This window comes from Pelecanus crispus, chromosome 7 (assembly GCF_030463565.1).
Source record: "Pelecanus crispus isolate bPelCri1 chromosome 7, bPelCri1.pri, whole genome shotgun sequence".
In the NCBI taxonomy this organism is placed as follows: Eukaryota; Metazoa; Chordata; class Aves; order Pelecaniformes; family Pelecanidae; genus Pelecanus; species Pelecanus crispus.
The window spans coordinates 40,303,371-40,314,368 of NC_134649.1; the positions used below are offsets into that span (position 1 = coordinate 40,303,371).

Genomic DNA, 10,998 nt, shown 5'->3' on the forward strand with positions numbered 1-10,998 from the left:
AATGCTCAGGTCCTGACTCCTATCATCAAAAGAGAGCAGAACTTGAAATTTATTCTCACAAATGACTACCAAACCAGCAGAAGCACTCAGGCTGCATAAGGTCACATGTGGTCTTCAGTGAAAGTCTCATTTCCAGTATAAAACAGTAATGCCATTTTTAAAACAAAACCTACAGGTAAAGAGAGAAAATATTACATCTTAACAAAAAAGATTTATTCTGACTAAACAAAATGTACAATGTTTCCCAAACAATAGCAAGTTTTCGTGACTCTCTGACGTCTGCAGATCCATTGAGTAACTCGATCACTTCTTACCCTGCAGTTTGATCAAACTACTTTTTGCCAGACTTCTTTATTCCACCACTAGCTGCCAAAAGAAACAACACAACTGGTTAGACAACTGTTACAAAGCTTAGCTACAAATTTAGGTCCTCATAAAATCAAACTCCCACTAGACTGCCTGTACAAGTCAGATCCCCACTGGTGAATTGTTTTTGCATGTGTTACTCTTCTGTGTTTGCAATCTCACATACTTTACTCTGAATGAATAACTTATTTAACAATAGAAACCAAGTTTCTCCTGGAACCAAATATGCCCCATAAATCTACAACAGAACTAAATATTTCAACAATTCCTTTGCTCCTCCATGGATGCCGCCCATTGTTTATTTCTTATACAGCAGGAGTATAGTCTGGTTAAATCAAATTCGAGGCTAGGGGAATAAAAGCATCGGTATGCCTACAGCAACCAGAGCCCCCAGCTGGGATCAAAACTCTACAGAAGCAGGTACTGGAATTATGAGAATTCCAGTTCTCTGGAATTATCTGTTCTCTGCAGTCCTTATTATTGAAGAGACTAAAGCAGAGTGAAAGAAAAAAAAAACATATTAGCACGGCAACAAGTGCAGCATTTTTTGTAAATGCTGTTTTTTACAGCATGTTTCATGTATGACCAGCGGAAAGGAAAAAATAGCAAGGCTACAGCAAGATAGGCTGCAAGGGCTGATGGTCAACAGCAGACTTTGCACTGCAATATGATTCTAACACCATTGCGCTGCTGAGGCTCTTGGGAATAGTCTAGCCCCCCCCCCCCCCCAATAACATCATAATCACTATCTGCTTTGGACATTGGACCATATGACTGAAATTCAGTCTAGGAAAAGGCAGAGTAATAATGGCAGGAAAGAACTATGAAGAAATCTGTAAGCTGAAGCGCCCTACACAGAACATGTTTAGGATGGTAAGGACACAGAAGAGAGGCTCAGTGAATTGCTTCGCGTTGGTCTGTAACACCAAAGACATTCCAAGTCCCACACCCAGCACATTTTTTGTACACCGATAAATCAGGGGAGCTAGATCAATTTGAGATAAACAAGAAATATCACAAGTCAGTAGGACTGGATGGCACTCCCTCCAAGAGCGCTGACAAGCTCTGATGTGAAAATGCAGAACTGCTGGCTAAGATTTGAAACTTAACATTAACAGCCACTATGTCAGAGGACTCACAGACTGCCAGCATGGCTCCCAGATACAGAAAGGGTTCTAAAAAAGAACTGGGAAGCTACAGACCAGCAAGTCTGACCTTGATCTCTGGGGAGATAACAGAGTCTGTAACAAAGCAAAGGGATAAACACAGTCTTGTGAAAGTTAACAGGACTTCTGTAAATGGTAAATCCTCACTGACCTGCTGCAACTCTATGAGGGTATCATTAAGTCTATGGATAAAGTGAATCCAGGGGATTTCATATTTTTAAACAGCATCTGACAAGACTGCATAGCAAAGGTTGTTAGTGAAACTAAGTTGCTATGGGATTGCTGGAAAGGTCCTTTTAGGATCTTTCAAACGTTAAAGCTTGCTAAAGAATAGGAAGCAAAGCGTAAAGTTTAATGGTCTTCATAGAATGGAGAAGGGATTAGTCACATTAATGGACCACAGGTCAAAAACACCTAGAGGGAACAGGCAGACCCTTTTAACATCCCTAACCCAATCACTGCAATCACTGGAGGAGTACAAGGTGAGTGCACAGACTCACATTAATACAGTCTCCTACTACCCCTATCTGAGACAAAGACTACGCTGGATGCATCATCAAGATGCACCCTGCAGATTTTCTTCTGTGACATGGCGTACTTTACAGGCACTTAGGCAAAAGAGTTGAATCCAGACTAATTTCCAGTCACAGGTTGTTGGTTTGGGTTTTTTTTTTTTTCTGCCAGAAATCTGCTGCACTTGAAGAAATTCATCCTCTAAGAGAACAAGTACTGGATTTGTTAAACTTTCAGGACTGTGGCAAAGCTTACATGTAATATATCTGGAAAGAAAAGGATGGTATGTTAAAATACGAGTAGAAATGTCTCTGCACCATCCTGCTGGAGTAGGTTAGCATGCCAGACACACTGTTATACCTGCTAAATCAGAACCTGCAGCAGTAAGTTGGGGGTGAAATTGCATAGTGAAAGAAAAAAAAAATAGCCTCTATTCATTATTTATCATCTCCACTTTGCATCAACTTACTGGTGTATGTTAAATAACCTAGAGGTACATGCCTTTTTATGTTTGTCAAGCAAAACCATGACATTTTTGAAGCCAGCAAGCCCTCAATTTTTCCTACCAGTATGGCACCTCACTTACTGAGGGGCCCTTTTCCAGCAGCCTTTGCTTTCATCTCTTCAAGTTTCTTTTGCTCCTCCTTCTGCTTTTGTTTAAATGCCAGATCTGTCTAAAGAAAAGAACAACAGTGTTAACATCTCCTCCCCCAAAAAATTCAAAACCAACTGACAAGCAATGAGAAACAAATGTAATGTTCTAACAGCAATAAAAACCTGACTGAATTGATGCAAGATGGCTGAAGGCTACTAAATATGCAAAACCTTGCAGAACTATGACAAAGGGTTTTTTTGCTGTACCAGAATGCAATGACTAAACTTTAACTTTCTATGTTTGATCTTTCTGAAATTAAAAAAGTATCATTTCCCATGGCATAATCTCGTTCTGCCCTCTGAATAATCAATGTTTGCACTAAAACCATTCATTAATATGCCACCAGTGATACTGGCAGCCTAGCACACAAGTGCTAACAATAAAACTTGGATTATATGCGATCTAGGGAAAAAAGGTTGCTGTTACCTAAAAAAAGCATTAATTTAAAAAAATCCTTCCAAGCATATGTCACTATTTTTGATGGGATTATTACATTTGTATTAGTTCCAAGAAATCTAATGAGACCGCTGGCAAACTGTACAGGCAAGCCAGCTGTTGAGCATCCCTGCTAGATCTCCAGAATTCAAGAGAGCTCAGACATACTCTATCCCTTAGAAACAAATTCTTCATCGACATCAAGGCTGAAAGGGATGTCAGTCTTTTTCCTTGGCACTCAGGATTTTGGGGTAACTAAACTTGGCAGGAGGACCTTGACAACTGAGATTCTATAGATTCTTCACCAATTCAGTCCATGGCTCAACTACATTTATAACTGGAAAGCTTTCTTCTAAGTTCCTCTAAGAAAGCTCCCCTTTGCTGCACTGCAAGCCTATTACTTTCCCTACCTACCCCACACAGAACAGAATATTCTGTTTCTCCAGGTTTTCCACTTTTTTTTTTTCTTGTAGACTAATGTCTCTTTCCTCTTTCTTAGTAAATCAATCCCTCATATTTATCCAGTTTTGTGGGGCTTTTTTCTTGCAATGTGTTGCCCCTTGTGCTTGCAGTACTGAGAGAAAAAGAAACATTATTACATCACGTTTGACACACAAGATTTTGTTTATACATCTTGTATCATTTTCTTCTTTTGCAACACCCGATTTTACAGGTTCATGTTCAGTATATGATCTAAGTCTCAAATCCTTTCAGGTGGACCTGGAGTTTAACGAGTCATTCTCCTTGTATTTTACAAGTTGGTTATTCTTACCAAAGAAAGGGACTTAGCATACATGCTTAATTAAATTAATCCATTTTTTCAATCTTTCTCCAATTTGCTAAGATCACTTTGACCACTAGTCTTGTCCTCTGTCAGTCTGTGGCCCCTCCAATTTTCTGTTTTCTACAAAGAGAATAAGTCGTGCTGTCAGTAAGTTAGTCAACCAGCCAACCAAAGTACTAATCAAAATGCTACTTAGACTCCAATCAAAGACAAAAACCTTGCAAAATGCCACTCATTATCTCCTTGCCATCAGACACTAAATTGTTAGAAACTGCTTTTAGAGTGCAGCATTCCAGCAAGCGGCATGCTCACCTTCCATCACCTTTTGAGGTCCCGTTCCTGCCCTGCATTTGAGAATGTTACACGAGCTAGTGTCAAGAACCTCATATCTACTGGTTTCCTCCTTGCACACAGAGCACTGCCCTGCTACAGAACAGAATTTCCTTTGTTTGCCACAGCTGTACTAAAATCTGTACTGGCTATTAATTTTTACATTATTCTAACCTGGATCCTTGTAAGCATTTAATTGGTTCTCCCATTTCTCTAACAATAAAGCTATGATGATATTTTTTTTCCTTTTTCAAAGAGACATCATACTTGCCTTTTTACAGTCACTGGTGCCTCACCCATCCTCCACGATCCTCAGAAATAACAGCTTACACCCCTACGCTGAGCCCTTACGCTTAAGCATCTCTAACGTGAGATTCACTAGTACCTAATTTATTTAAATTACTTGATAATCCACTGGTTTTTGTGTCCTGTCCTAGGCTCGTGTGACCGCGTTAATTTGTTAAGACCTGAGATGACAGCCTGCTGCCTTGGCCAGGACATTCCAGCCTTCTCCCTGGCACCGGACTCCGCCGTTAGCCAGCACTGCTGCCTTTGCCATGCACACAGGCGGGACGCCAGCAGCAACAGCAACAGAGCACCGGGGCCGCGGAAGGCAGCGCATCACCTCTTCGCCCCTCACGGCCCTGAGCTTCACCGTCAGAACGACGCTTCGTAAAATGTGACGTCTCATAAAACGCGGATTGCTGTGGAAAGCTGAGCGGAGGGGTGACTGGAGCGCCGACAGCAGCCCCGCCGCAAGCACGGGCCGCGGCTCAGGCCAGAGCCGAGCGGGGCAGGCCCGGCGCCGCAGGCCCCCCCGCAGCCGCCCCCGGGGCTCGCCCGCCGCCCTACCTCGTCCAGGTCCTTCGACTGCTTCTTCGGCTGCTTCAGCGGCTTCTTCTTGCCGCCTGCAAAGACAGAGGAGACAGTGAGGCCCGGGGAGGCGGGCGGCGCCGGGGGCCCCGGGCCCGGCCTTACCCTCTCGGCCCGACATGGTGCCCGCTCCGCTCCGCTCCGCTCCGCTCCGCCGCGCCGCCCCTCGCCCCAGCGCGCGCGCACGCGGGCTCGCGCCGCCGCGGGGCCGCTTCCGCCTGGCCCCGCGCGGCCGCCGTAGCGTTTCCGCCGCCGCTTCCGCCTCAGGCGCCGGGCCGGTCCCCGGGCAGGTAGGAGGTGCTGCCCGGGCTGGGTGATGCGGAGGGGGCCGGCAGCCCCGGCGAGCTCTTCCCGGCGGGGCTGCCCGGTGGGGAAGGAGCGGCTCGGCCCGGCCCCCGCCGCGCACGGAGCTCCGGGCCGCCCCTGGCGCTGGCGGGCGCGGCCTGGGCGAGGGCCGGCGGTGGGAGCCCCCGCGGCGGGCCGCTCCCTCCCGCGGGTCGCCTCCTTTGGCCGAGGTGAGGCCGGTGCTGCTGCCCGGGCCTGTGCGTGGCTACTGGAGGCGGTAGCGGCCTCGCCGTGCTGGTCCGTAGGGTGCCGGGAGCGTGGTCCCGTAGCTCTGGGGGCGGTGCAAGGGCCCTCTCCGGCAGGGAAGGAGGAGGTCATGTGGAAAAACCAGACTTTTTCCCCCCTCGAGCGTGAGAAGTAGAGCTGCGGATGCGCGGTGGTGTGTCAAAAATTCTGTTTTTACATTTTGGCAGTGACAAAAGAGACTGCTGTAAAATAAGATAGGACCCGCAAAACTAGTCTTACTCGCCACTGATGTCCAGTGTGTGTAGCAACTGGGGTGTAAAGCTTTTGAAAGAATATTTATGTGAATGACTGCAGGCAGAGGAAACTCAATCTCTTACAAGGGGAAGCAAGAGAGGCACAAGGCATGTTATCTCAGCTGAAGCTTTCATAACTGGCTTAGGTCCTATTAGCTCAGACTGAGATTATTTTCTCTGCAGTCTGTTTGCAACTGTCTACATAGAAATTCTTCTAAAAATCTCAACTTTCTCTTTTTGCTGTACTGTCTCAATAGCCTGAATATTTGATAAAACTCTTCATGCAGTAGCGCAAGTAAAAGAGGGAAATCTTGCAGTCTAGAATGGACAAAGTTGAGCTGAGGTTTTAGTACATGGTCTGCAACATGCAGTAGGTGTTGTAACGATAAGATGTGTGAGTGATGCTGGAAGGAGAGCAAACTTACTTCATTTCCATGTTCTTGTGGTTTTGATCTACCATATTATTATGCATATAAAACAACTGGTAAGATTTTCACGATGCTGTTTGCTGTCTATTTGTTAGAAATACTTAACAGGGAATGAACCTGTGGTGTTCAGAATCAGTAGCCAGCTAAAAGCTGATCAAAAATGTCTTCCCTTAGGAAAAATCCTTTCCTGTGGAGATGCCCGTATTTGCACATATGTGATGTCATTAGCCACCTAAAACAAGCACGGAAAACTGTTTTAAAACAATGTAAAAAACCTGTGCAGCAACTATCAAGCTTTCTCAATAATCCATGTTTTTACATTATAACACAGTCATACTCAAACTTCATATAAAACCTTATTTGAAAGCTTTCCTGTTTACGGTTTCTAGAGGAATGCGCTCAGTAGAAGATTAAGATCTTATTAACAAATCAGTAGACAATAAACTGTAACTAGCAGTCTGCTTTTGCAGTGTAAGCAAGAACTTTAAGCTCATTTTAAAATGCAGCCCTAGCTGTGTGTTCACTACCTGATATTTTTCTGATCTTGCGTCTCTTCCTTATGTTTTACTTTTGTAGGCAGTCTCATGAGAATACTTGTGTTCAGTTCAGCACTTCTGTGTTTTCTCTCTGTCCTTTATGTTTTTGTCTTTGCATTCTTCCACACTTCGTGTATCTGTGGAGTGTAAGATAAAAGGAATGATCAAGCCCCACTTCCTATGAAGATTTTTTTCCCCTCTCTCTGTCTTTTTTCCTTTTCTTTCACAGAATTGTTACTACCTGTGATGTGGTACATCAAACTCAAGTGTGAAAGCACAAGGCAAAATTTCATATGGCAATCACTTTTGTGCTGAAGCGTTAAATTACTCTGAAGCTACTCCTGCTGGTACTGGATCTGCACGTGATCACTATTCACGCAATGAGTAAATTAGTAATCAAGAAGCATGATGGGAGTACTTACTAACAGGAAAAAAGCAGGAATCTGTGGCAGAACTGCCTTTTGTTGAAAACTGGGGAAAGTTCTGTAGGTAAGTAATGGTGTAAAACTAGTGATGGTTTAGCCATTCTTGAAGTTTATTGGTTTTGGTACACATGTAGTTTTAAGAGGTATTAATCAGCCATACTTCAATAACTTTTCTTTTTCTTATTCATCCTTGTAGCACTTTTGTTCAGTGGTTAAATTCAAGACATGGGGCCAATGAAATATAAGTCAGGTGTGTCCTCGGTGTCCTGTGGTCTGCAATATCACCATTTGTTGATAAAGTGGAGTCCAAAAATGAATTTACACATAGTGCGGACTTACTGCTCATCAGCACCTAAGAAGCCAGAAGCCAAGTCTGCGATAGAAATGGCCATGGGTCTTCTTAATCGGCTGACAGAAGCTGGGACTGTTATGGGAAAAACCTCTCTTCAAAAAATGTCTGCAACATGCAAGAGTTGGTGGGACAGATATGAAGAGTTTGTTGGAATTAATGAAGTTCGAGAGGCTCAGGGAAAAGTGACAGAGGTAAACATGGAGATAATGTGGAAATGTAAAAACTATGAGTTAAGCTGTATGAAGTATAAACTGGCTGTGAGGCAAAAAAAAGAGCCTCCAAGGAGAATCGTGTCTTTTTTTCTGCTTTGACTGTCTGTGCAGATACTATGAACGTGTTCTAGTCTATGCATTTTAGTAAATATAGCTTATCCCTTAGATTGAAATGGAGTGTGGATTGTTTTGTTGGTTTTTTTTTTTTTTGTCCCCCCCCCCCCAGAGTCATATAGTTAGTGATTTAGATCTGTCTGGTAATAAGTCTCTAAAATACATACTCTTTCTTCTCAGGCTGAAAATGTCTTTATGATAGCTCGAGGGATAGTACGAGAGGCTCGTGAAAATGTAGAAGCCCAACAGATTAAACTGAAGGATATTCGAGACCGCTTAGACAGGGTCTCTCGGGATGACACCCAGTATTTAGAACTGGCTACTCTGGAACACAGGTTGCTGCAGGTAATTTGTTGGTACTTGAGCACTGGCAAATACGATGAAAATTTGTGTGCTTTGCTTCCATCGCTAGTGACTGTTTTTGCAGATGCAGTTCAGTTCTGAAGTACAGTGAGTCAATTTCTGATGATACTTGTTTTAGTTAATTATTATAGATTATTTGATCTGCTGTGCAAGCTGTATATGTTAATGCTGAAATAGAGCATCAAATTTGGAGAAGAAAGCTGAAGATAACAAGCATAGAAAATGAATTGAGTGGTGACCTATACATGAGTAGTCAACAAAAAGCTGGGATTCAGTGAATTAAACTTCCATGTGGTGAGAGAAGCTTCTTTCTGGTTGTTAGTCAATTAAAACTCTCTGAGCTGCTTTCTGTGTGGCTGTGACAGCCAGGCAATTCAGTAAAGCTTTTGTCAGAGAGCAGCAAGAGCGAGGCTGCTCCGTGAGGGAGGGCAAGCAAGAAGTTGAGGTTGACCGCAGCACAGGCAGGGCAGTATGCTCACCAACAGGACACAGTCCTACAGCACCTCAGCTGGATGAGCCAAGTAGGGCTGGAGACAGGAACCTGTTTATTAACAGTCCATCAATCGGAGATAAAGACAAGGTAGCAGACAAAGTCAATCCAGGAAATCCAGATGAAGCTGCAGGAATAGCAAGGAACAGGCCTGGAAGCAGGTACACCTATGGCAAAGCTCAGGCAAGGAGTGGGTACCAATGCCTGAGCTTAAACTGAGCTCCTCGGTCAGTGGGTAGAACATCAGGAAAGAACTAGAGAGCTGTAGTTGTCTAAATAAGGGATCAGGTCTGTGTGGTTGAGACTTAAAGAAGAATAGAGCTCTGCATGACTATGAAGAAAGGTAGAACTCAAGTCGCTGCTGTCCGTAAGGTGGTGGTGCCATCTTACAAAAGAAATCCACACTTGGAAGAATGAGAATAGTTCTGGGAGATGCAGGGAGAAAGGGAAGAGGTTTGTCTGTGAGCAGGGTAGGAAAGAGAATGCAGAGGAATAAGAAGTGTGTATGTTCATGAGATGAACCTATCCGAGACATCGTTTCCAGTCCTATTGTTGGTTTCCACTTAAGGGGTTTAGAACTGAAAGGGAGAAGTGTGGTAAAAGTAGCGTTTGGAGAAGTAAGCAGGGCTGAAAAAGTGTACAGTATGGGGAGAGAAAGACCTTGCCCACTCATACCCCTTTTCTGTAAGCAGCATGTGACAGGTTCTTGTGCAGAGGATCTTCAGCTGTAATTCCTGGTGACCTTTTCCATTTCTCAGCTTTGACTTAAAATGATGTCTCATTGACTTAAGTAGGATTAATAAAGAAAATCCCACATTAAAAGGAAAATTTCTGAGACTAATGGATGTTTTAATTTCCATTCCTTCATCTGCATGGGGGTTTGGGGTTTGGGGGGGGGGGGGGGGGGCGGGTAGTGTAGACTTTATAGCCTCATTTTATACCCTCTCCTTCAAATCAGTGTATTTCTTGCAGGAAGAGAAGAGGTACCGAGCAGCGTATTTAAATGCAGAAGAATCTGAGAGAGAAAAATTCTCTCTCTTCTCTGCAGCTGTAAGGGAAAGCCATGAGAAAGAGCGAACAAGAGCTGAAAAAACAAAGAACTGGTCTATTATTGGTTCTGTACTGGGAGCCATTATAGGTGTTCTTGGTTCCACCTATGTTAATCGAGTAAGGCTGCAAGAATTGAAAGTCTTGGTGCTTGAAGCACAGAAGGGCCCCATAAATTTGCAAGAAGCCATCAAAGAACAGGCCTCCAGCCATTATTTACAGCAGAAGGATCTCAGCGACGTCATAGCAGACCTGAAAAATGTGCTGCAAACAAGGACATCACAGGAAATAAAAGAAGGCGCTTTGTTAACTAGAGAAGACAGGAATGACTCCATAAAAATAGATTCTCTTCTAATTCCTTTAAACGAACAGCTAAACTACATTAAACAAGTCAGTTCATGTCTAGGGAATTTACAACAGCAGTTTAACCGCTTGCAGGAAAGTATAGCACAAATGATTTCTGAGATGCAGAGTGTTAAACTTGCAGTCCATTCTAGACCTACAGAAAGAGTGATGCCACGGTCTTCAGTGGAGGGTAAGGGCCAGGCTTCTGCCGTGAGAGATGTGATTTTAGAATTGTGTGATACCGAGAGGAGACTGGAAACACAAATCAAGAGAAATTCTATTTACAGCACTGCGGTGACATGCGCTATGTTTGCTATTACTCTGCCAGTACTCTATATTATACTTAAAGGGAACTGATCTCTAATTAATTGCCACAATTTACTTGATTAATAAAAGTTATCTTGCACTCTAAATACTTAGAGTACAGGTCCAAATAAAGTTGCATTAGTGTTTCTCGTTATGCTTTCTCCTGTATGTTTGGAAAACTTGTAAAGACTTAGTCCATGTACTGCTGCAGGCTCCATGTTAACAGTCTTTGTCATGCATTGTGGTTTTTAACTCCTCAAGTAAAGGAAATTCCATAGTTTCATCTGTTGATTTCATTCACTGGTTCACTCTTTTACTGTCTAGTCTTCTATATCATGCCAGTCAGTGACTTTCACTCTGGAACTGTATTTGTGATTTTCTGTTCAAATGATTCTTTTAATCTATCATTGATCTAAATGCTGCATGTGTAATCC

General features: G+C 43.5%; 1 protein-coding gene and 1 long non-coding RNA gene across 2 annotated transcripts; one reads left to right on the plus strand and one right to left on the minus strand.

Moving 5' to 3' along the window:
• Positions 1-227: 227 nt before the first annotated feature.
• On the minus strand, positions 228-5,266 carry LOC104033902 (uncharacterized). Its single transcript, XR_012831201.1, has 4 exons — positions 5,228-5,266; positions 5,102-5,157; positions 2,632-2,719; positions 228-366 (listed from the first exon to the last, which is right to left on the minus strand). It is a non-coding gene; the product is annotated as an uncharacterized LOC104033902 (long non-coding RNA).
• Positions 5,267-7,141: 1,875 nt separating this feature from the next.
• Positions 7,142-10,617, plus strand: CCDC51 (coiled-coil domain containing 51). The gene is made up of 4 exons (XM_075714049.1): positions 7,142-7,399; positions 7,532-7,878; positions 8,194-8,358; positions 9,839-10,617. The coding sequence occupies exons 2-4, from the start codon at positions 7,561-7,563 to the stop codon at positions 10,613-10,615; spliced, it is 1,260 nt and encodes a 419-aa protein (XP_075570164.1). The 5' UTR covers positions 7,142-7,399; positions 7,532-7,560; the 3' UTR covers positions 10,616-10,617.
• The last annotated feature ends 381 nt before the right edge of the window (positions 10,618-10,998 follow it).